The 26,746-nt window shown below is 43.7% G+C and overlaps 1 protein-coding gene across 10 annotated transcripts in view; it reads left to right on the top strand.

Moving 5' to 3' along the window:
• The window catches only part of APBA2 (amyloid beta precursor protein binding family A member 2), a 207,267-nt gene that overhangs the window by 100,479 nt on the left and 80,042 nt on the right, over positions 1–26,746 (top strand). For 7 of the 10 annotated variants that reach the window (XM_043523427.1, XM_007053758.3, XM_007053759.3 and 4 more), the window contains one exon: positions 25,685–26,685. The exons of 1 other annotated variant lie outside the window; for it this stretch is intronic. In XM_043523427.1, coding sequence (XP_043379362.1) covers positions 25,723–26,685 — 963 coding nt within the window. In that variant the 5' untranslated portion in view covers positions 25,685–25,722. Of the gene's footprint in view, positions 1–23,679; positions 23,742–25,684; positions 26,686–26,746 lie in introns of those variants that run through there. 2 more of the 10 variants (XM_043523430.1, XM_043523429.1) reach the window with 2 other exon arrangements.

Raw genomic sequence — 26,746 nt, forward strand, 5'->3', positions numbered from 1 at the left:
TTAAAAAGAAATATTTTTTTCAAGAAAAACGTACTGAGCAAAAAATATAAAAGCATGAGAATTTACATCATGTTGTAATCTTCCCAACATCCTGTGAAGTTAGACCTTCTAATACAACCTCTTTCTATAGACCTACAGTATGTGTCTTAACATGAGGAGGGGAAGGTGAGATGATGATGCAAAGGTATGAAAATATCTATTAGACACATTTTAGTTTAGGTAGATGGCAAATTTTTTATGAGCCACTGTGATGTACACTAGATACCCACTGAATATACGGGTAGACTTAAAGTGGTGGGCTTCTCAGGTGCAGAGCAGCCACCTGAAGTCATTGGGAACCATGGGGTAGCACTCAGCATGTTGGAAAATCAGGTCCCAACATAACCAATAATTTTAAGCCACGATGGGCCAAATTCTGCTGTTTGCATCAAAATAAATCTGGTGTTACTCACTGAAACCAGTGGAGTTCCTCTAGATTTACACTGGAACAACAAAGTTTCGAGTTTTGTCTGATAGCTTTAAAATACCGACTTTCTTTCCTTGCTTCCTAGCGGAACCTGTTTCCATTGCAATTGCTGATAATATCACAAACACCAAAAATTGTTGAGTCATGGAATGCCTCTATGTGGATGTGGAATCTACCACAGCAGCGACGGAAGCTTTCGAAGAATGGGGGGGCCACTGGTGCCTGAACTATGTCCCTGTCCCCCACGCCTGTCCTTCCCCTGAGGCCCAGCTCTCGCACCGCCTCTTCCCCCCAAGACTCCACTTGTTCCTCTCCGCCCTCTTCCCCCCTCACCTGCCCTTATGGCAGGTAAAAAGTGATGGGCCCCTGATCCAGCATTTTTTGACAAGTCTGAAGCAAGTCTTTCCCAGATTAAATGGTGGATTGTTATATCTCTTATTCAGGTGGAAATGCCTTGAGACAATGGGTTGGCTGAAGCTTAAGGAACCCAGTTCAACCAAGTTTCTCTGCAGTGGACTGCTGCTGGGAATTTTCCACTTTCCCCTTTTTCAGAACAAAGGAACCAGGTGTTGTTGATGGGGACATGTAAACTTGAGGGGCTTACTGAGGTAGGGATAAAAAGAAAAGGAGTACTTGTGGCACCTTAGAGACTTAGGCATCCGATGAAGTGAGCTGTAGCTCACGAAAGCTTATACTCAAATAAATTTGTTAGTCTCTAAGGTGCCACAAGTACTCCTTTGCTTTTTGCGGATACAGACTAACACGACTGCTACTCTGAAACCTGAGGTAGGGATATGAAGCTTTGGTTAGGAGAGAAGAAGAGAGACGAGCATGCTTTCACTAGGGATGGCGGTCCAGTTTAACTGCAGGACATGCCACAGTCAGAGGAAGTTAGCTGACCTAGAAAGGCTCCATAATTCTGAAGAAAAAACATGAGTGGTAGGGGAAGGAAGAGACGCTGCAGAAGGCTGTGTCATAGCCCAAATAACTCTCCAGAGTGGTGAGGGACTGAGTGAGGCAGGGAAACGCGTATAGGTGTTATTTCTCAGGCCACTAAGTAAAGAGTTATAGCGTTTTAGAATTGTGTGTGTGTGTACAAGTGTGCTCTTTCATGGTCATGTGCCTCTGAAGAGTTAAACTGTATAAACCAGAAATCTTTCCTCTTTGGTGGGATTTTGGAGAAAGTACAAGAGTAGCTGGGGAGAGTTGGGTGAACTGGCACATGTTTTAGGGCCTAGGCAATTGGATCAAGGGTGGGGAGGTCCCCACTGCCAAGAGAGCTGTCAGACATGAGTGGTACATGTGGAGTGTGTGCTCAGAAGCCCAAAACCAGGACCAGGGCCTAAACTCTCTTCAGCCCCAGAAAGCCGGGGTGCTTGGGAGTCAGTGTTTGGATCCTCCTCAGAGCAGTCTGGCGAGTGACCAGCAGAGGGAGCTTGTTCAGATCTGTGAAAATGTGAATTTTTTTTTGTAACATATGGCATCAACTCTTGAATGCCACTTGGACTATGTGTTATCTGGAAAGATCCTTACATTAGTGCTTCTTAACCTTTTCTCAGCCAAGTATCCCCAAAAGCAAAATCTCTCTTGGCTTGAAACGTCACCATAATTGTGGGTGTTATATATATGATGTGTACGCACACACTAACTCTTCAGTAGCCTTTTCCCCTTTCTTCATTTTACCTGTACTTGCTTCATTCATTTCCTTTATCTTTATAGCTCTTGACTTTTTTCCATGCCACCACTTATCCTTTTCTGACTTTCACCAGAGGCTAGCATCCCTAGTTAGATGTGTGTATAATTTATATGTGTCTGACTCAGTTCAGAGTGATCAGCTACTGTGACCACATTGAATTGATTAATGTATCATAGGTTCCCTCTGTTACTCAGTCTTCTGAGTTTTTGTTGTTCCTAGGATTTCCTCTAGTCTAGAAACAAAAGGAATGGGGAACAAAGTTCCTCTTACCTGTAGGGCACAGAGTGGCGCAAATACAGGTAAAAATAGATGGAAGGCTGAGTGGAGCATATGCTACATGTTGCCTCCTACTTGGGAATTCAGAGGCCCCTCAGAGCCAGTTCCATGTGGTCAGGGTGTGACACTGTGCTATCCTCTACCAGCAGAAAGAGAATAGAGTGCAAGCTCCTTGTGTCTTTCACATGAGACCCTGTTTTGTGTGCCCCAAATGCTTCATTTTTCCTGTTAATTAGTTCCCATCAGTGCTGGGGGTCCTGCAACTTGGTTTATAGTCAAGGCCATAAGTCCTTCAATCTTGAAGCGTTTCCTGAGTCATGTTTCACCTTCCTGTATGTCTCCAGGTCAGTAGTGCCTGTTTAGCTCTGATGGCATTTGGTCAGATTAACAATTGTCTTTTATATTCTAGCCAGAATAAGCTTCATCTCATTGTTGTGTACTTTTGGCTCTACACCTCCCACCCCCCGATGTGTAAATAATACACATGAAACCCCATAAACAATCAGTTTAGAGCAGAGGTGGGCAAACTGAGGCCCATGGGCTGCTTCCGGCTGGTCAGACGTTTTTATCCTGCCCTCGAGCTCCCGCCAGGGAGGAGGGTCTGGGCTTGGCCCACTCCAGCCGCCTGGCATTCCCAATGGGGAGTGGGGTCGGGGGGCTTGCCCTGCTTCAGCCGGCGCTCCCCAGCCCCTGACTCACAATTCCCTTAATGAGCACCATCTTCCAGCATGCAGAGCCACATTGCACAGGTGTGACTTCACCATGCTGTTTCCGGGATTGGAACCCCATCCCTATGCGGCAGCACCCCCCCACATGTCAGTGCACCCAATCCCCTCCTGGTCTCCTACGTCCCCACCCTTAAGAGCCTCGAAACCGTCCAGGGGCTGCACCCATCCCAGTTAGGGTGCCTCCGCCCATGGCAGTGCCTCGTATGGCCGCCTTGGTGTCACTGCTGGCAAGGCCCCGAGGATCCCCAGTACCGCTCTTGAAGAGCCCCACCTCCGTGCCACACCCCCTGAGTTCCCCCTCTCCCCACCTTGGTAACATCCCTTATAGAGCCCCCCCCCATGCTACGCCCCATAGAGTCCCCCTCCCCCACCAGGCATTCGTGGCCCGCCATACAATTTCCATACCCAGATGTGGCCCTCAGGCCAAAAAAATTGCCCACCTCTGGTTTAGCGGAAGAAAAAGTAAATATTATTTTTGTTTCTAAAATAAAAAGCTAAGAATCTGAATATATGTGGGACCAAATCCAGAGATCCTTACTTAAGTTTTAATTCAGTCTTTACTCAAGACCCATATATGCCATTTGGGGATTTTCCCGAGTAAGGAATAAAAAGGTATTTCAGGATAAGCCAAAGGGAGATAGATCTTTTGAGTAAGAAGGTACCATTTTCACAAAGCTGGTTCTTGTTTCATTCATTGCTTCCTTTATGGGGGCAAGACTAATGAAGAGGATACCTCCTGTATTATCAAACTGCTGCCATTCAATCTTTGAGTTGTGTTACCAGGGAATAATAAAATATAAAAATTCATCAGAAAGTGAAGTTTTAAACCATTGGGAGAAGGAAATTTCATGCTTTTGAGTGTGTATTTGGTTCTTATTTCCCATTTTAAAGAATTGGCAAATACTATCAGAATATTTTAAAATAAAGAGAATATTCTCAATGGATATGCAATCTTTTGTCTTGTCTTGATGGCATAAGGCTAATTCCTGTTGACACTGCACACACGTTCCCACTAACCTCAGTATGTCTCCTTGGGCAAGTATGTCAGTCAGGATTTGGATAATATCTTTCCCAATTAAATTCTACAGTAATCGTGTCTTGCTTAAATTTCAACCATTTTTCAACCAGTGTGGCTTTCTATAGCTCTAAACGTTATCACTGGATTGTGTTTGACTGGATTGTGGGGTGTGGAGGTATACGCCTCTGGTGGGAGCTTCAGAGACATTGTGCCTAAATCAGACATAATGCCTCTAGATGCACCGGGTTGCTTGGCAGCCTCTCTGCCAATTTAATGGGTGCAGTTTACACCCATGGGGCTAGCTCTTCTGGTTAGTGTGGATGGGGATAGTGCCAAGGTTGTGACCTGGCTTTTCCTGCTTTCTCTCAGAAGACTAGTGTTGATATTGGCAGCACTGAATCTGGATAATCTTGAGAACCCTCAAGCAAAATATTGAGTGAGGCTCCTATTCTCCCCCCCAACCTCCCATCTCTCCTTATGAACTCACTTAGAACAGACAGTCTGTCCCTTAAGATTTAGTGCTCTGTCATAAAAGTTTCTAATTTAAAAAGAACAACTGTCTGTGGTGTACATAACAGAAAATTAATTTTGGGAGGTATGTGCACAGTTGAGAAACACAAGGATAATTTTGTGCTGAGTCAGTGCAGAAGGTGACCTTGCTATTGAGATAAAATATTGCTCAGGAAATTGGAAAAGATAAACATGGAAAGCATGATAATTAGCAGGAGGTGGAAGGTAACCGAGAAAAGTTTGGGAAATCTCTATAACTGATAGGGAGAGGCACTGTGAAGTATTGGACACAATTGTACAATCAGTTCTAAAAAGTTTTAAAATTCTATCAGAGCTTTGAATGATTGCAACATGCAATTTTCTGGTGCATTGGCTATCTTAAATGATTTTGGTTTAGGTTGGAACTTGGAACATGTGTTTTACTATCATCGAGTAACAATGTAAAAGGGAGAGTACACCATTTTCCCTAATAGCCAGTGAACCAAAGGTATTTCTGAAAGTCTCCCTTTGAGTGACTTAAAAGAAACAAAATCTTTAATATGAAATAAATTAAAATAGTTAAATCTCCTTTGTGCAATTCTTCTTATCGTTATGTTTTTTTTAAAAATGAGGGTACTTTTGGGTGAGGGTGAGGCAGAATGTGAGGAATTCTGCTGAACTATTTGGAAGTGAATTCTCTTAGGTTAGATCTAACTATCTCAGCTCCGAAGCCAGTCCATAGGATCTCTTTGCCTTAATTTTGGGGATGTATTCCCTTGTGCTGTTCTCCAACGTGTGTTCAGACAGAGGGTTGTCTTTCTATTGGTGGGGAGGCGCTCAAAGATGCAAGCTGACTGACCTTGCTCGGTTGTTTTCCTGTACTTGGCAGGTAGAGGCAGCTTTTCTGGCTATCTAGGATGATTTTATTTGTTTCCAGTTGGTGAATTTCTTCCCCTCCATTATTTCCTTTACTGCAAGATTGAAGTTACTGTTTTAGGCATCAGTCCTGCAATTAGAACAGTGCATGTTAGCCCATCATTGGTGCAGAGCCCCACTAAAGTCAGTAGACTTCCAAATAGGTGAAAGAGCCCCCTGCACAGTCCAAGTTGCAGAATTGGGGCCTTAGTGGCAAAACCTTCTTCTGTTTCCTCCTCCTCCGGCTCTGGAAAGATGGCTGACCTGTTTCAGTGTATTGTTTTGGGGTTCTTCCAAGCAGTTAGACTCTTCCCTTTGGCCTGTCCATGGTGCTGTGAAACAGGCATACGTTTTGTCCACTACTGTACCCAAACATTTTAGTCTGGGACCCACAATATTTACTTGAGCAATTGTAGGATTGGGCCCTGTAGATTTATTATTCCTCTTTGGGGAATTGCAGGATTAGACCCTAAAGAATTTATGGTGTCTAGCTTTAGTTTTGTGCCTGTTCTATTTTTTTTTTTTTTTTTTAATTTCAGTTGGCAGATTCGAATTACAGGGCATTTTTAGAACATTATTTAAAAGGTAATTATCTAATTTTAAATGCTCATTAGATTAAACCAAAGATATTGACAAATATTGATTGTCGTTCAACCAAAAACATGCAGTTCAGAATGCACCTGCATCTTGTAATATGAAAAAGAAACTTACATTTCTTGGGTTTTATTGTGGGAGGACTCTAAGTCTTCGTAGGCTATCACTTATACCTTTGAGTAAATGGTAAAAAAGAACAAATCTCTGTTTTGCTGGAGTGTCTTCTAGGGTTGCCAACTTTCTAACCACACAACACCGAATGCCCTAGTCCCGCCCCTTCCCTGAGGCCCCACCCCCCACTCACTACATTTCCCCTCCCTCGGTGGCTCGCTGTCCCCCACCCTCACTCACTTTCACTGGGCTGGGGGAGGAGGTTGGGGTGCGGTAGGGGGTGAGGGCTCTAACTGGGGGTGCGGGCTCCGGGGTGGGGCCAGAAATGAGGGGTTCAGGGTGTGGGAGGGGGCTCTGGGCTGGGTCAGGGGGTTGGCGTGCAGGGGGGTGAGGGCTCTGGGCTGGAGGTACAGGCTCGGGGGGGGCCGGGGATGAGGGGTTTGGGGATGCAGGACGGGGCTGGGGCAGGAGGTTGGGACTCGGGATTGGGGTGGGGGCTTACCTTGGGCGGCTCCCGGTGAGTGGCGCAACGGGAGGGCTAAGGCAGGCTCCCTGCCTGTCCAGGCACTGTGCTGTGCCCTGAAAGCAGGTCCAGCTCCTAGGCTGGGGGGTCAGGAAGCTCTGCGTGCTGTTCTTACCTGCAGACACCACCTCCCCCAGCTCCCATTGGCTTGTTATCGGCCAGTGGGAGTGTAGAGCTGGTGCTCGGGGCGGGAACAGTGCTTGGTGCCCCATGCTTCCCCCGGTCCTCAGGAGCCAGACCTGCTGGCCGTTTCCGGGCCACAGCACAGAGCCAGAACAGGTAGGGACTAGCCTGCCTTAGCCTGGCAGCACCGCCGACTGGATTTTTAAGGGCCTGGTCAACTGTGCTGACCAGCGTTGCTAGGGTCCCTTTTCAACCCGGTGTTCTGGTTGCAAACCTGATCACCCTAGTGCAGGGGTTCCCAGCTTGGTTCACGGCTTGTTCAGGGTAAGCCCCTGACGAGACACTTTGTTTACCTGAGAATCCGCAGGTATGGCCGCTCGCAGCTCTCAGTGGCTGTGGATTCGCCGTTCCGGAACCCCTGTCCTAGTGTCTCCCTCAAGCAAATGTGGTTTTATAATGCTAAAGATGAGGTATTTTCTGCTGGGGTCATGCAAAACATTCATTATATTTCTTTTTAAATGTGGCTTAATAGGAACGTGAGGAATTCCCCTGCAAATTACCTATTACTTTCTTTTGTGTATTTGGGGACCTGTATTAGGTATGTGACTAGTCAATATGAGTTAGTCATTTTTTTAATTTGCTGCGTAGGCCCTCCCCTATCACAAGGTTGGAAAACAAACCACCAAGGTCTGGCATCAAAATTGTGTCTCCTTTATGATAGTGTAAAGTACTCACGCTAGTCAAGTGGGCTTCCCCTTTCCTGGTAGTTTTATTTTTAATCATATTTAGCTTAAAAGGAATATCCCTTACTTTAATCAACCTTTTCTTTAATTAAACTTCCTTCTTTGTTAGAGGACTGTTAGGCAGTGCTGTCTACTGATTGCAGCAAGACACTAGGAGTCAGGTTTCCTGTTTCTGCTACTTAGCCAGGGCATGTCTTTGGGCAGGTTATTTAAACTCTCTGTGCCTCATGTAGCTGGTCTATAAAATGGATAATTATAATGCAGTCGCTAATGTAGCTCTCAGAGGTGGTGTTTGGCTTATTTAATAGTTGGAAGCACTTCCAGACCCTAGATAAAAGGTGCTGTTCATAGCCAACATAGAAGTACAAGATGAGAGACACATTTTTTGGAAAGTGTTGTTGCTGTTGTATGTGCAGTCAGGATCAGGATCTTGTGCTAGCTGCATTACAGACACGGAGGTGAATACACTCTTTCCTGAAGAGCTTCATTTTGTTATAGCCAAAAGTTCAGTGAACAAAGTATATGCATTGTGAGCAGTGCTTTTAACCTTCAGGCAAATAAAAAGCATACCACATGGGTAGAGTGGCTGGTGCTTTAGAAATCTCAGACAACTTGTGGTGGTAGTTCTATAGCTCTGGCCAGAATCTATTCAGTGCCTAGCACAATGTGTTCCTAGCATATACAAAAACACAAGCCCTGCCTCAAAGACCTTTTAGTGAAACAGACAAAAATAGAGTGGGAGAATGAATATAACAAATAAGTACAGTGGTGGGTGATGACAGCACGTGTCATTTTAGGAGTTTTTTTCTGTATAACTTCATATGATCACTTCCTGACTCCATTGTTTTCCTAAACTATATTTTTGTGCATAGTTCTTTTAATCTTGCCTGTTTACTTTGCTGGTCACTTCAGCTCTTGTTCATTTTCTCCCCTTCTATTGTTTTATTTTAATTTAATTTGTTCCTCTTCCCTCTGCAAATATTGACCTATGATACTTTATTGTTCTAGTAATTGTCAGAGGCTAGCCTGCCCTTTTCAGTTGATCCTGATCTGGGTTCAATTACAATTTGTGATCCCAGCTGTGGAAGGGTCTGGAAGAAGGACGTAGAGAGGGAAGAGAACTCAGTGAAAGGAGAGACCCCCCTTTCTGTGTAGACCGGCTGGAGAGAACCACGGGGAGTGGATTACTCTACCATGGAAGGGTCTGAGATAAGGCTGTAAGAAGCCAGGAGTTCCTGGGAGAGGCTTCCAGAGTCCCTGGGGCGAGGAGCTTGTGGGGAAGTCTTCTAGGAAGAAGGGCCTCCAGGGAAAAAGTCCTGGGAGTCTATGCTGAGTGTCGGGCATTAAGAAGAGTTCTGCAATGCTCAGGAATAGGAATAAAGAGCTTCAGCACTGCCTGAGAGGGGCAGAAGGCTCTTCTGTTTAGATGTTGATGTGGTGGATTCTTGGTTGCACTTATCATAGAATCATAGAATCTCAGGGGGCCTCAGGAGGTCATCTGGTCCAACCCCCTGCTCAAAGCAGGACCAATCCCCTATAGTTGCTCCAGATCCCTAAACGGCCCCTTCAAGGATTGAACTCACAACCCTGGGTTTAGCAGGCCAATGCTTAAACCACTGAACTATCCCTCCCCCTTGCATGATAACTGTGGGAATGAAATTATGTTCCACATAAATTCAGTGAGTTGGTGCAGTTTTCTTTCTCTGGCTGATTTTTTATATGATATTTACTGATGCTGTGCCCATATCTTCCCTTATATACTACACTCTTGAGGGTGAGCCAGTGTTGCTAACCCAAAATCTGCAAAAATCACGTGAGTGGTTTTTTTCTTTGCCTTTTGGTATTTTGAGGCTTTAGGGTACACTCAAGGCATATTTTCTGCCACCACTGGGACTAGAAACAGCTTTCCTTAATTTTTTTTTAAAGTAAGATTCTTGCCAAATACAGAATTCCAGAAGATATTGCTTTAAGAAAAGGACACCAAATATTGTGAGACTTGTCATAACCATGAATTAGCAATATTCAAGCTATAGTATGTTCAGTAGGAAGTGGTTTGCCTTCTACTGTAGGTGAGAATAAGTGTTGATCACCCTCCTTCTCCCAGGCTCTCCTTTGGCATCTGATCCAATTCCAGGCCTGTTTCTAGTTCTTTTCTTATAAACAAAGTGATTTAGAACCATGCTGTTTTTGAGATTGTATCTCATTGTTCATTGCAAGTTACACAATTGATAGGCACAAGACATTTGATCTAGTCTGTTTTTATCTCAAAGCAACAGAAAAGAACTTCTATCAATTTTTAGAGGTTTTTTGCCTACCCATGTATTTTTCAGCTGAAAAAGTCAGCTTTGAATATTGGACCTACAACTAATGTTAGACTCTGTGCGGAACACTAAGCAGTTACTGACAATCTAGTTATGTCCACTATCTGTTAAATGTTAATGCTACTTCTGCACTTTATAATGCATAGCATGCCCACTTTCTTGGAAAATTTTCTTACACTTTGTATTAACACAGTTATAAGGAATGCAGAAAACCTGCAATTGTTCCCACTAACTCAGCTTTGTGAAATAGCTTGCCAGCCATATTCTTTGTAGTATCCAGTATCTGCTGGGTGCAATGGAGTGGGACAGGGGAACAGCTTGTGGCTTTCTGGTTCTGGGGCTGGTGGAACACTAGCCCTAGCACGCTTTAGAGCAGCCTAAGGGCTGCTTGCCAGAAGAATATATCTGCAGTGCAGTAGTACTCCTGCCTGCTGCTGTGCTGGGGCTGCCCGGGATGGTGGTATATGAGCTGGTTGTATCAGCTGGGGCCTTCCCCAGGGGAGCTGGGGAGAAACGGCAGCCCTGTGCCATTAGAGCAGTGCAAAGGGGCCAGATTGAACAAGAGAATTTGGCTCTATGTTTGACAGAGGGTACCTACCCCTAAACCTTGAATATTAGGATGAAACATAGTTGAAAGTGAAACTTTTTTAGCCTTGTCTATATTTTGTTTTAAATTCTTCTCCAAATTTAGATCAAAATCTGGTAACAATGAATACAAAGCAAAGTTTATTCTGACTGGGTGAAGCTGAAAAACTCTACTTCCAACACTGATAAGAAAACATAAATTCCAAAGTAAGAAAAAACTACTCATTTGATATACAGTGCCATCACACTGTTTAAGAATACAGAAATAATGTGAGAAAGTGCTTTGAATTGAATACTATGAGACTTTTATGTCAAAATTGACTCTAATCCCTTTGAGTTTTAGAGATCTCTGAGTGCCCTAATAAATTGCATGCTTGGAATCTAGACTTGGTGGAGATTCAACACTTCATAGAAACAAAAATCACTATGGAAACATGAAACGTTTCTTAACAAGTTCACTCTCTTTGGAAGCAGGAGGAGAGATAAGTGCCTTGTTTCAGCAGCCCCTTTTGACCATTTAAAAACAGCGTTTGTGGGTTTTTTGATGAAAACCTCATACACTTCATGACCAGATGGATTATACCCTTGATGTGGGAAAAACATTGGAGGAGGAAACAGAGGAATCCTCAGATTGCCAGCAAAATATTGAAGGACCCTATAGTAATAAAAGGAGGACAAAAATTACATGTGTCAGCTGAGAAAAGATCATTTAAAAGAGCTCTAGGGGGCATTATCTATGATAGTGACTAGCAGCATAATTTTAATTTGAGTATTACCCATTAGAAGCAGTTACCATCTTTTCCATTTTAATCATGTTTATTGTAATAAAATCAATATTACAGCATAAACTGATGCTGTAGTTACTTAATTTAATTGTAATGTTCAGTAATAATTTAAGTATTACCAAGATTGGTGTCTGATTGCTTTTCTGATCGATAGTGTTTTGAAGCTGTTGTAACCTTCTATGTTCTTTTTACCAAGATGAGCAAGTTCACTTCTTGTGCCAGCAGCATCTGTATTTCAGTCTTTCATTCATTCATAGGATTTCATTCTTTCATTTTAGTAATTAACATTACATTTATAAAGATGTTTCCACTTACATCTTCTAGTAAAGACACGCATGGTGTAGGCAGCATGGGGAGGCAATTAGTGGACAGGAGACTAAGCTGGAAGTCAAACATCAGTTCTCTTCCCAGGTCTGCGACTGACCTTGCCTTGCCGTGTTTCCCCTCTCTCCATTTGTCTGTCTAGACCTGTAAACTCTTTCAGGCTGGGACTATACTTCAATTTGCCACTTTCATTTCACAGGAGAGTTGGTAACTTTGTGCATGTTACAATTCATATGAATTTTCACCACCCGAGTTTTGGGAGGGCATAATGAACCCCAAAACTAAGTGAATCATAGTGACTTTAACCGAAATCCAGACAAAAGTTGGTGAATTGACCTGGGTGATGAAGTATTTCAAATGAAAATAACTCTACCTGAAACTATTTGTCAAGGAAAGGGTTCCCTCAAAATTAATCCCAAATTCACTATAAGCTTGGTTTAAGTTGGCTTTCAAAGAGTTATGAGCCAAGCAAATGAGGGTTTCACTAAAAAGTTTTTCTTGACAACAGAACTTCTAGAGAATACAGCTACAGAACAAGATGGAATTTATTGGAAGTCCATCCCCCTGATTTAAAAAAGTCTGTGTTTTTAGAGCCCTGCGTGAATACAAAATTTGTATCCACGGATATAAAGCAGATATCCGTGGAGCTGCAGGGCTTTACCAGGAACTGCAGCGGTGAAGGCAGCAGCATGCTGGTCTGCCGCTTGCGCAGACAGCTCTTCAGGCATGGCTGTGCCACCCTATCCCTGCCCACTGTGGCGGGCACCAGGCTCACCAGCTATCTTGTCAGTTACTATATTTTCCCTCTATGCCTCCATCTGCTGACTGTATCCCCTTTTTAGGCCAGTGTCAACACACTTATTCTTTTGTAAACTTGGCATGTGGTTGAGAGGGTTCTTGTGGGAAAAATGAGCCCATTACCTTCTGATCCTAGCAGACTAAGCAGAATAACCCCTGTGCTCAATTCTCAGTTAATCCTAGTTCTGTAGGTACTCTGCATGAAGATCTCTCATGACCTGTAGAATCAGGCCCACTGGATAATGTGCATGAAGGTAATGCTGCTTGGTGTTTGGGGAATCAAATGACTGCAGAATCCAGCAGTGGAAGGTTTGGCGAACTGGTTATTACATTATGCTACTGCTAGCATCCCAGCAGGGACTAGCCCCTTGCTGTGTGATTTAATGAAAGCAGGTAATGAGACTATAATGTAGAAAAACCTGGGAGAACATAGGCTCAGAGATTTTAGATTTCTACATTGATGCCTACTGTTAGACCTAAATGCATCTATGAGAAACCTTCAAGATATTTTGAAGGAATAATGGGAGGAAACCAGACTATTCTGTATGTTCTAATCACAGGGCTGCAATAGTACAAGTGTCCCGTTAGCTTAAATAGGTGTAATTATTCTAATAGGAGTTCACATATACTCTTGTACACATTCACATTTACTCATATACATATACTCTTTCTTGAAAATCATACATCGGTGTGTCTCTTGTACCCAAATATCTCTGTTGCTGAGCACAGTAGTGGTTTGATATGGCAAAGGACTAACTTTTTTTAGTCTAACTTTTTTTGGAAGTGGATACTTTCAAATAATTGTAGAAATGACATTGTGAGGTTTTGTATTTATTCTCTCTCAGACATGCAGATCAAAGTGAGCTGATGTGATTTTTTTTTTCCTAACTGCTGCCACTCCAAATTCAGCCTCGAACTCTAAAGTCAAGTTGTGTATATTCTGCTGCTACATCATCACCTGTACTTAAGATCCTGCATACAGTGCTTAGCTGAAAACTTGGCTTATGTGTAGCAGATTAGACTCTAGACCTCTCTGCTTGAGCTGTTTTGGTTCTGCAGTTCTAAGAGCAATAAAACTTGTTTGTCAGTGAAGGCAATGTATGAATCTCATACATGCAGGGAACAATTCTAGACAGATACGATACTTTTACCTACTGTACCTACACTTACCAAAGATTCGAATAGTAGAATTGAACTGTAACTTGATTTGTCTCTGTCTCCAGTCTAAGACCTCTTGTATTTCCCTTTTCTACCACCCTAATCACTCTCTTTCCATTGAAGCAGTAGAAGGAACGTGGTTGGGATACCTAACTTTATCTGCCCTGTGGTTTCCTAAAATAAAAGACATACTGATATTACCTTCAGTATGAATGATGGTCTTGCTGTTCACTGCTGTTGCCCCTCCTCTATCCTACCTGACCTACTATTTCAGAAATGACTAGATTGATTAAGTCAATTAATCAATTGACTGGCATCTTTTCCTCTGAAGCATTTGCTCCCAAAGAAACCAAAGAAATTTTGCCACTAATTTGAGAGGTTCAAGATTTGAACCTCTAGTAAAAGCCAGAGACCACCACTGAAAGCAAGACGGTCTGTGGATCAGAAATCTGACCTACTTATGGCAGTTCCTGTCTCTTTTTAGTCTCTCTGAATTTAAAAAAAATCACCTCCCTGAAAAATAAAATACATGGGTCAGACTGTTTTTAAATCTTAAGAAAATAGAACAGAAGTAGTAAATTGAATGGATTTTCAAGGACTTGGTTTTTGTAATATGTAATTGCTTAAATAACTCTTTGTGTGTCCCTTGCTCTAATATAAAGTTCAGCGTTTTTAAAAAAATCATTGAGGTGAAAGTCTAATGGGAAGGAGGTGGCTGTGTGGCTATTAATCTTCTCAGAACTGGTTTTTTTCTCAAATTTGGAGTTGGCTTGGGATTATTAATTATTCTATACAATTTAAAAAACTCTTAAAATCAGAGTTCAGGAAACTGAAGCTGATTTTAGTTGCACTTCATGCATTTTTAATTTAGCTTGGCGTAAGCTAAAAGGTGGCATAAGATGGCTGTTGTACTAACACTACATGTGCCACTGATTCTAGCTAGAAGAATATAGTATAGCCATTGAGACGTATATCCTGCACTGAAATATATGCAGTAGGACGAGCCACACTGGTATCATTTGTAATTGGAATCTGCTTGTTTGAGTGGTATTAACTTCCAATCCTCTCAAAAATAATTACAAAAATACACACAAGATGGGTAGAAAGATATCTGACAATCTAGAAATCAAATAATTAGTTGCCAGCTGCATTGCTTCCTTAAGTCCATTCAAAATGCTGCTACCAGGTTTATCTTCCTGGCTCATTGCTCTGACTGGTTCACTCCCTGTCCATTCCACATCAGACACAATGGTATTTGTTTGCCAAAAGCTACAGCTAAGTATCTGGTGCAATTTTTGAAAGGGCCTAAGCAGGTTAGATGCCTAGTCCAGTTGAAGTCAATAGAAGTTAGGTGCTTAACCTGCTTAGGTACTTTTGAAAACCCCACTAGGCTCCTCTCTGTGTCTTTACGTCCCTAAATGCCTTTGAAAAGCTGGCCTCTTGCCTTTGAGACCCTTCGCCATTTAGCCTTGCCTTATCTATCAGATTTACCAGCTCACTGAGATGTTGACTCATTCCTTTGCTCTGCCAAAGATGGTGCCCTTGATTGTGGTCTCGTTGCCTTCTCTGTGGAGCACCTGTGTACTTTTTCCCCTGCCATCTTCTGTGTTTGGGGATCCATAAAGCTGTCGCTTATCCTCCTTAAAGTCTCTCCTCAAAACAAATAATTTTTACAGTAAACCCCAATTTGGTAATGGCTAGGCAGTTGGAGAGCTGCAATCACTGCTACTGATCGGCTAAGACTTTTGCACATCCTGTTTTTTGTTATGCTGCTTCCAAAACCCCAACCTGCTTTTTTGTGTTATCTCTCTGTTACAGCTTCCCTTTAACATGGTAAGTTCTTTAGGGCAGTGTATGCTGTTTTTCTATACTTTTATACAGTGCGTAGCACAACGGGGCTGTTTGGCACTACCACAATAAGTGCTGCTTACTACTTTCTAGGTCAGTGACTTAGGATTTAGTCAAAAATGGGGAGTGGGAACACAGGTTCTTGTCCCCCAGGCCAGTGACTCTCTGTGGCTTTTGCTGCAGCCTTAGAGATACTTCATCCATTCTAATGGCAGGTGAGTTTGGCCTGAAGATCTGTTTGTTAATGGGCTTTCCACATGTGTCCCATCTCTAAAATATACTGCACGTTAGGATGCAAGGAATGTTCTGCCATGCAGAGGGTGAACCTTTTGCATAGGCTCCCCTAATTCTGTTCCTTCCTGCCTGGCCCATGCACCAGTTCAGCTGCATTCATGGTATTCCATGGCACTTGTTTGATCTGCAGGATTTGCTTTGAAACGAGATGAGCCACATCCAGTTGATCTAGCTGTCCATCCCAAACAAAATAACTTAACGATCCCAGACTGAGAAGGAAATAGACAAGAAAATCCGAGCTAAAATGTGGGTATGATCAGCTGTAATCTAAAAGGTAATGGAAAAACCACTGTTGGCCATAGAACTTGCCACAATTGATAATAGTAACTTGTACCCAGGGCATCTTAGAGTCTCTGCTATCTCCTAACGAGTGAAATAATATTAAATCAAGGCTCCTTGTTTTAGCTCTAAAAATTCATTTGATCCCACTGAACTGAGAAGGTTGTAAACAGAAATGAGCCACAGCATGGAAGTTATATCTCCTTCCCTAAACAAGCGATATAAATAAAAAATACAAATCACAAGCAGCATAATATTAAAAAAATATTCTGAGGAAATCTATACATTAATACAAGGATTTGATGGCAACGCCTAGTTAATAATAGCATGGAGTACAAATAAACAGTGGGAGGCATGATGTGAATGGCTAGACAGAAGTAGTGGCAGATTGACTAGAGAAAGTCTTCCTCAGAAGCATTTGAGTCATTCCTTGTAGAGGACTAGATAGAATTATGATGCCAATTAAATCAGATGATAATGAGATTAAACTAGCTAGAGACATAAAGGGTAACAAGAAAACATTCTACAAATACATTAGAAGTAAGAGGAAGATCAAGGACAGGGTAGGCCCATTACTCGATGATGGAGGAGAAAAACAATAATAGAAAATGTGGGAATGGCATGAGTGCAAAATGACTTTTTTGTTTCAGTTTTCATCAAAAAGTTTAGCAGCGATTGGATGTCTAATATAGCGAATGCCAGTGAAAATGAGGTAGGATTTGAGCCTTAATAGGGGCAGAACAAGTTAAAAATTACTTAAATAAGTTAGATGTCTTCAAGTCAGCAGGGACTGATGAAGTACATCCTAGAATACTCAAGGAACTAACTAAGGAGATATCTGAGTCATTCGTGATTATCTTCAAAAACTCATGGAAGACGGGAGAGATTCCAGAGGACTGGAAAGGGACAAATATCGTGCCCATCTATTAAAAGGGAAATAAGGACAACCTGGGGAATTAAAGACGAGTCAGCTTAACTTGAGTACCTGGAAAGATAATAGGGCAAATAATTAAGCAATCAATTTGCAAACACCTAGAAGATAATAAGGTGATAAGTAACACCATGGATTTGTCAAGAATAAATTGTGTCAAACCAACCTAATAGCTTTCTTTGACACGTTAACAAGCCTTGTGAGTCGGGGGTGGGGGAGCAGTAGATGTGTATATCTTCAGTTTAGAAAGGGCACGTCTACACTGGCAAAGTTACAGCACCGCTCAGAAAGCGCTGAAGGGAAACCGTTATTGTGTGTTCACACTGACAGCTGCCTGCACAATAGAGTGTTCACACTTGCAGCGCTATTTGGAGTGCTGCACTCTGAGCAGCTATCCCACAGAATATCTTTCTCTTTTGCCGCTAAGACTTGTGGGAAGGCGGAGGGAGTCATGGGGCATGTTGGGTCTAGTCCCAATGCCCCATGATCCATTGCTTTGCATTCCACCAATCCCTGTGCTTCTGTCTGCATTTGGCTCCATCTTTCAACAGTTTGTGTACTGCGCACCCTGCCTCTTTCAGGCTGCAGGAATGGATCCCGAACTGCTGACCAGTATGCTTCTCGCTCTGACCAACACATCACGAGTGGCAGTGGAGTTATTCCTTTAACTACAAAGGCAACAGGATTGCAGCATTGATCTTACCATGCAAAGTAGCTACTAGCTACGACACGAGATCGCTTGTGGCATTCATGGAGGTGCTGACCACAGTGGAACGCTGCTTTTGGGCTCAGGAAACAAGCACTGATTGGTGGGATCACATCACAATGCACGTCTGGGATGACAAGTAGTGGCTGCAGAACTTTTGTATAAGGAAGAATTCATGGGACTGTGTGATGAGCTCGCTCCAGCCCTGAGGCGCAAGGACACGAGAATGAGAGCTGTCCCGTCACTGGAGAAGTGCGTGGCAATTGCACTGTGGAAGCTGGCTACTCCAGACTGCTACCGATCGGTCGCTAACCAGTTTGAAGTGGGAAAGTTAACTGTTGGAGTTGTGTTGATGGAAGTGTGCAGGGCCATTAATCGCATCCTGCTCTGAAAGACCATGACTCTGGGCAACGTCCATGACATTGTGGATGGCTTTGCACAAATGGGCTTCCTTAACTGCAGACAGGTGATAGATGGCACGCACATTCCAATTCTGGCACCAGACCACCTAGCCACTGAGTATATTAATCTCAAGGGGTATTTCTCAATGGTTCTCCAGGCGCTTGTGGACCGTGGGCGTTTCACGGACATTAACACAGGCTGGTCCGGAAAGGTGCATGACACACGCATCTTTCGGAACACTGGCCTGTTAAAGAAGCTGCAAGCAGGGACTTTCTTCCCGGAGCAGAAGATCACTGTAGGAGAAGTCGAAATGCCCATTGTGATCCTGGGAGACCCTGCCTACCCCTTAATGCCATGGCTTATGAAGCCATACACGGGGCAACTTGACAGCAGCAAGGAGCGGTTCAACAACAGGCTGAGCAAGTGCAGAATGCCTGTTGAGTGTGCATTTGGCTGTTTAAAAGCCTGCTAGCGATGCCTGTATGGGAAGCTGGACATAGCCGATTACAATACTCCTATGCTTATAGCTGCGTGCTGTACGCTCCATAATATTTGCGAAGGGAAGGGTGAAAGCTTCACTCAGGGCTGGACCGCAGAGGCTCAGCACCTGGAGGCTGAGTTTGAACAGCCAGAGACCAGGGCTTTTAGAAGGGCATAGCGCAGGGCCATAAGGATCAGGGATGCCTTGAGGCAGCAATTTGAAGCCGAAAGCCACTAATATTTGCTGCTATGCTCGGGATTGCAGTGTTTGTAATGCTAGGAGGTTACTGGTGCATATGATGCAATAAGGGGGTTTAACATAATTACATGTTGCTTTGCAGTGCTCTTTTTGCTTTCACTTAATATAATAAAGATTGCTTTCTAACCAACACAATTCTTTTATTAAAAGCTAACAACCGGAGAGAGTCAAATGACAAAAATACATCAGCAGGGAGGGGGATGGGGAAAGGGAAGGTCTCCAGAAGAGGAGGGGTCTGGGGACGGCTACAGAATTGTGTATGTCCAGGGATCATACCCAACCTTCTCCTCTGGAGTACAATTCAGCGGGTGCTGTACTTCAGCAGGGCCAAACTGCAGAGGGATGGGTGTTGAGTGCAGTGGGTAGTGGGAGTCCACGCTGCTGGACCGTGAAGAGGGAGGAGTGGAATGCTGTGGGTAGAGAGTTGAGCCAGGAGGTTGAGAACAGTGAGTGGGCGGTGTGTGTGTGTGGAGGGGGGGCACATGGGATAAAGTTTTGTGACAGCGGCTGCAGGGGCGGGTGGGCATGGAGCTGCTCGGTTTGAAGAGCTAGTATCTCCTAGGGTGTGTCCACTTGACGCTCCATAATGTTTAAGAGCCGCTTTGTGGCTTCTTTCTGGTGTGCCGCATTCTCTCTATCCCGCCACTCCTTCAGTTCCTGTTTCTCAGCAGCAGGGTGCATCATAACCTCATGGAGAAAGTCCTCCTTAAATCTTCGTTGCCGCTTTCTAATTCTGTGCAGCCATTCTGCCACCGATAAGGGAGGCTGGGCTCCCAAGGTCATCTCTGTGAAGTTTAAAAACAACATTTTACAGAAGCAGTATTGTTTGCAACACAGACAGCACTGATTCAGTGCTTTACTGGCTGTGTTTTACTCACGTACCTGTCACTAAGTGGCTGACCCCAGGCAAGCACACATGAGCCACAAGACCCTCAAAATGGTGAGTAGCCACAGGGGCAGGGTAAATCAGTCTTCCCGGACCCTGATGTACACTGGGCATGTGGCTCTTGGGGAGAGGCAGCACTTCAGGGACAGCTTGATAATCTTTCCTGTCCCCACACTTTCCACAGGATGTGATCATTATGGAATATATCTCGCTGCTGAGGGAGAAGAAGGAATCAAGGGAGGGTCTTCTCCAAGCCTGCGGCTTTCTCTCTGGCTCCTGTGCAGCTCGCTTGTGTGCAGCAATGGTGTGTCGTGTCTCCCCCTGCCCATGACGGCACAATGGTGTGGGAATGTTACCATTAATGGGGCAAGAAACAAAGTAGCTCTGCCAAGGAACCTGCAGCAGCGGATTGCCCAGTATCTCCATGAGAGTTTCCTGGAGATCTCTGAGGGAGATTCCTGTGAAGTGAGGGAGTCAATCAACAGCCTGTTCCACCGCTCAGAATAGGCATGCATTGGGAGACAAGCCTGCTTTCTGCACCCCTCCTGCCCTCAACAAATTCCTTCAGCAATTCCCCAAATCAGATCCACTTACCAGGGGCCTCCTCTCCTGTTTGCGCTTCACCAAGATACGACTGTTGTGACTGGCTAGGCTCCTCTGGGGTAGAAAAGAGCTCCTGATTGCCTGCATCTCTGACCTCCGAGCCATTCTCTGCCTCTGGGTCCCTCCCCCACCCCTGTCTTTGTCTAAGATTTCCTCCTCCTGGCTCGGTCCATTCTCGGCTGGCAAGTGAGCCAATGAAGTATCCACAGGGGCCTTTGCAGTGGAAGTGGGGTCGCCGCCAACTATCGCGTCCAGCTCTTTGTAGAATCGGCAGCGCATGGGCGCAGCACCGGAGCAGCGGTTTGCCTCCTGCGCCTTGTAGGCATTCCGCAGCTCCTTCACTTTTACCCTACACTGCAATGTCTTCCGGTCATGGCCCCTTTCTATCATGCGTCGTGAAATCTATCCATAGATATCATAATTCCTATGGCTGGAGCGCAGCTGGGACTGCACAGCCTCCTCTTCCCAAATGCTGATGAGGTCCAGCAGCTTGGCAGTGCTCCAAGCTGGGGATTGCCTGGTGCGTGGAGCAGGCATGGCGACCTGGAAAGATGCGCTGAGGCCATTGCATGCATCACCGAGCAAACAGGAAGGGGACTTTCAAATTTGCAAAGGAATGTACGGGGTGGGGCTGACGGTTGGTCACCTGAGGGCCGGGCAGTAGAGTTCAAACTGATGACCAGAGAGGTGAGAACAGGCACTGTGGGACACCTCCCGGAGGCCAATCGCAGCCCTGTAATCGCCACGGTGTCTACTGGCACCACAGCCCTGTAGCTCCGGCACAGAAAGCTGTACGCCTCTCGTTGGGGTGGTTTGTTTGGAGCACTACAACTGTGCAGTTTCTGCGCACTAAGGGGCTTGGCAGTGTGCACACCTCGGGAATTACAGCATAGAAAGCTGCTTTACTGCGCAAAAACTTGCCAGTGTAGATGGGGCCTTTTTTGATACTGTCTCAAATAGCCTTCTCATGAACAAACTAGGGAAATACGACCTAGATGGAGCTACTATAATGTGGATCACAAGCTAAATATGAGTCAACAGAGTAACACTGTTACAAAAAAAACCAAACATCATTCTGGGATGCATTAGCACAGGGGTCTCCAAGTCCTGGCCCGCGGGCCATCATCAGCCTGAGAACCTCCCCACTGCGGCCCATGGAGGAGAGATATATGCAGCCACGCTGTAGGCTCTGTCTGCTGCAGGCGCTGCCCCGCCCCCTCCCCCCGCCCGCAGTTCCCATTGGCTGGGGGAGAGGGACAGAGATACCATCACTAGTCGCCGGGCAGAGTCAGCCATGGAGGCAGCATCACTTTTTCCACAATGAATATAAACAAGTCAAAATACCGAATACAACTATCTGATGCCCACCTTGCTGCAATCCTGAAGGTTTCAACTGCTCAGTCATTGAGGCCAAACATAAACAAACTGACAGAACTGAAGCGTTGCCAGGTGTCTGGCAAACACTAAAAACTCTCTGGCAAGCGAAGAATTGTATAAAGTTGTATGACAGTTTTATTATTTCTAAGAAATTAGAAATAAAAAATACAGTATAAACATTTTCTTTTCTGAACACTATTTTCAGTGACATTATCGGCCTGCTGGGAGGATTTGAGGACTGGCACTGGCCCTAAGGTAACTTGTGTTTGAGACCCCTGCATTAGCAGGAGTGTTGTAAGCAAGACACAAGAATTCTTCCACTGTACCCAGGCCTCAACTGGAGTATTGTATCCAGTTCTGGGAAAAACATTTCAGGAAAGATGTGGACAAATTGGAGAAAGTCCAGAGAAGAGCAACAAAAATGATTAAAGGTGATTAAACATGATCTCTGAGGGAAGATTTAAAAATTGGGTTTGTTTAGTTTGGAGAAGAGAAGACTGAGGGGGGACATGATAGCAGTTTTCAAGTACATAAAAGGTTGTTACAAGGAGGAGGGAGAAAAGTTGTTCTCCTTAATCTCTGAGATTAGGACAAGAAGCGTTGGGTTTAAATTGCAACAAGGGCAGTTTAGGTTGGACATTAGGAAAAACTATCAGGATAGTTAAGCACTGGAATAAATTGCCTAAGGATGTTCACTCCTGATTCTCAGCTGTCTTTTAAAACTATCAGTGGTGATATCGCTGTTTGGGCTAATATTGCTTTTTTAATCTCCTTGGGTGTCAGGCAGCAAGCACTTTGGGAAATACGGCGCATGTCTGGGGCTTCTTTAAGATCTTTTCCCATCACTGTGTCTCTAATCTTCCCCAGTCCTAGAGCTGGACCATCCTTGCCCCAAGGAGAATTTGGCTGGCTATATAGTACCACTGGCCTCCAACCTGTGGGTGTGCCAGGGCTCTGGATTTGGTACCTATAACATAAAATATGCTATGATTTGGGAATTTTTATGACCCGTTTGATAAGTCAGTTGAGGAATAGCCAGGAATGAGTTACCCTGCCTGCTCGCTTGCAGATATAAATGCTATACATGACCTAAACAATTAAAGTTTTTAGATATATAGTGCCAGCTGGCTTCAGTATTTTTTTTCTCTGACACTTATGTTTTGTAAGAATTTTCCATTTATGCAGCTGCTGTTTCTGTGCAGTTGTCTTGTTGCTATGTGCATGCACATAGGTGATTATACGATTAGTTAACTAGACATGATCATAAAAAGAAAAGGAGTACTTGTGGCACCTTAGAGACTAACCAATTTATTTGAGCATAAGCTTTCGTGTACAGCTCACTTCATCGGATGCATACATCCGATGAAGTGAGCTGTAGCTCACGAAAGGTTATGCTCAAATAAATTGGTTAGTCTCTAAGGTGCCACAAGTACTCCTTTTCTTTTTGCGAATACAGACTAACACGGCTGTTACTCTGAAACTAGACATGATCATGATCATGTTGGTGGCTGAAATATCTCTGTGGTAAAAGGCATAATTTCAGAAGTAGGTGTGATGATCTAAATTAAATTAACTCTAAACAGGTGAAGATCAGCAAGGTTCACTTCACCTGTTTTAATCAACTGCATCAACTTGAGACAACAATGACGTGTGTAGTGGGAGTGAGGTAGGCAACAGCAGAGAAATGCTTATGCTGAAAGAAGTCAGAGATGAGAATGATGTAACGTAGCCAGAAACTTCAAGTCTAATAGTTTAACACTGGTGCCACACACCTCTAGTGTTATCCACTTTCCTCTTGCCCTTTCCAGATATGTCAAAATGATATGCAGCTTATATAAACAAATTCTATAGTATGTTGTTGAAATCAGTATTTAGACAAGTAAAATATTCAGTTAAATGTGAACAGGCACTAGTGGAAGTAATTAATGTGTCTGTGATTTTTTCCCTTGTGTATAGGTTTAATTGTTTGAAAACAAATTGTCTTTCAACACTACTTGGATCCTGTTTGATACAAATTCAGGTGGTGGGTCTCAGTAAACACCAAATTATTGATATTGCTCTGGTTTTATGAAGATGCTTTAGTTTCTTCTGTGGAAAAAAAGAAGCAGTGAGTAATGTTTAGTTAATGCCTTATCCCACTCCCAAATTAATGGACTCGTCCCACCCAGCTTCAATGGGAGCTCGGTCTGATCTTAAGTAAATATGGAATGCATTGAAGGAATGCCTAATTTGTCTGTTGAGAAGATAATGTTAATTGCTTTATTGCTGAGGGTCATTCTATGACTCATTACTGGGAAAAGGATTTGAGAGGGGGAAACCTCATGTTTGAAGCTTGGGATTAATTTTTAAGATTGATTTAAGCATTCCTGTAGCATATTCATCAGTATTGAAATATATTTAACACATAATTGTAGGGCTTTCTGTTTGTCTCTTCCTTTCAGTATCCAAGAGATTATTTTTAAAATGTTGATTGCCTAATATTAACAATATTTTAAAAATACAAATGTGTATATGAATATAGGTTAAAAACCCTATAAACCTGTGTGTTCCTCTTGCAAATACAATAGAATTCAATAAATATACAAGTCAGTTTCCTACATTACTCCTGCGGGAATTCCTCGCCAAAAAATTAAAAATTCTGTGCACAATATTTTAAAATTCTGCAAAATTCTGCATATTTTATTTGTCAAAATAACACAATATAATCACGCTAGTTTGAATTATTTTGGTAATTTATTTCAAAATACCTGTCAGCATGTAACAATACAGACAACAAAAGATTCAGGAAATGTTTTTTGACAAATAGATTCCTTACTAGGCATATTAGTACAGGCCTTGGAGTAATCATTTAAACTACAATACAGAAACTTATTTCCTGTATCCCTCAGAAGCAGCGCAAAGGCTTGTGGGAGTTAGGGGTAAAGGAGGAGCTGAGGGAGAGGGAAGGGGCCTGGGAGTGAACATGGAGGATTGTTGGATGTGGGTGGGAGTTTTTTGCAGGGGGAGGGATAGTTAGAGAGTTGGGGAGCCTCCCCCATGCAGACCCTGGCTGGCCCCCTAGCCTCTCTCACTCAGTCAGGCACATCTGTCCCTATGTTTCCCTGCAGCCCTCTTCCTCCTGTCCCCATGTGGCCCGGCAGCCCCATTCTCATTCAGCCCTTGGCTCAATGTCAACCCACTAGCTCCTGTGTCCATGCCCCACTCTGTTCCTCCCACTAACCCTTCTGAAACCCAGTTTGTGTAACCACCCCAGCAGCCCCAATCCCAATCTGTCCATCCCCCCCACCACCATATTCTGTGCCTCCACACCTAGCCCTTTGAGGAAGGCAGCCTCTGACCCCTCCCTGCTCCTGCTTGTGAGCCAGCTGCCCCCTCTTCTGGTGCCACAGCAGCCCCCAGTTGACAAAAGGTATAATTGCAGCATCTCTCCAGCAGAATGTACGTTCTGCGGGAGACATGAATTCTGTATGTGTGCCGTGCTACAGAATTCCCCCAAGAGTACCACATATAAATACTCTCACAGAACTCTCCCCCACCCAGAAAACAAATGGTGTTGAAATTACTCATTATCTTCCACATAGAAAAGATTCTGTACAGGAACAGTCTAATAGAGAGTTGCAGAATTACCTGTCTAGGTGAAGGTGTTACTTCTTTTTGAGTTTCGTGACTTCTATAACTATTTTCATCACTGGTTTTCTCTTATTTTATGTTGTTACTGTTTATGCATATAGTAATGGACCAGATTCTGATCACTGTTACACCTGGGTTCATCCAGCACAACTCCATTAACTTACCTTTTGACTACATTGAGTGTAGTTTTGATGGTATAGTTTATGAGAGTGTCTTTTGTAAGTAGTTGTTTTATACTAAATTAAAAGTACCAGTTTCATTGGTTCCCATTAGCATCACTCTGATCCCTGCTGATGACCTTTTTCTGACTGTTTTTTTTTTCCCTCTTCCTTACAGTAATTGCTCAGAAATGATTGTCACCTAAGAAGTCAGCTATGGCAAACAGGAAACGTCAAAGCACTACAACCAACATGCTGGATCACAGGGTGATACCTTGCCCTATTTCATCTCACCATAGGGAGCCTGAAAGTGAGGAAAATGACCTGCCTAGTGAAGATTACATAGCAAAGGAGGCAGAGCTAACAGCTATCAGAGAAGGTAGCCCTACCCCTGTGGAACACGAGTGCAATGATAATAGTGGAGATGGCGATTCCAGCTCTGATTATGTGAATAATACCTCTGAAGAGGAGGACTATGATGAAGGCCTGCCAGAGGAAGAGGAAGGGATCACATACTATATTAGGTACTGTCCAGAGGATGACAGTTATCTGGAAGGAATGGACTGCAATGGGGAAGAGTATGTACCTCATGAAGAACACCAAATTGAAACTGATGAATGTCAAGAAGCTGTGGAAGAAGAATGGACAGAAGCTAACATCCAACACCATGATGAAAGTGAAGTGACAGAAGGGCAAGACTACCAAGATAACTGTGTTCAGATTTTGGAGGATGAAGTATCTTCTTTGGAAATTCAAGACCAAGAAGAAAACATACAATACGGTCAAAATGAAGAAAGCTATCAGGATTATTATCCACCAGAAGCTAATGGAAACACTCATGGGATGTCGCCCTACCATTCAAGGAAAGAAGATGCTGAGTTGGAGGAGCAGGAAGAAGACATTGACCAGATTGTAGCTGAGATTAAAATGAGCATGAGTATGAGCAGCATTAACAGTACAACAGAAATGAGCCCTGATCATGGCGGGACTGAAAATGTGCAAAATGACTATAAAGAGACTTGTCCAAAAGGTGATGCTGGTCATAGTACCAACAGACATGAAGGGAGGCCAAAATCATTGAATATTCCACCTTCTTCAAAGCATGTTGGAGATATGCCTAGAGGTTTTAAAACAAAGTCAAGAACTCCAGAAGACAGACAGAAATGGCCACAAGAACAGGTATGAGGCTCTATTTTTTAATAAGAAAACTATTGATCATGTAGATCAGAGGTTCTCAAAC

This window comes from Chelonia mydas, chromosome 10, assembly GCF_015237465.2.
Source record: "Chelonia mydas isolate rCheMyd1 chromosome 10, rCheMyd1.pri.v2, whole genome shotgun sequence".
In the NCBI taxonomy this organism is placed as follows: Eukaryota; Metazoa; Chordata; order Testudines; family Cheloniidae; genus Chelonia; species Chelonia mydas.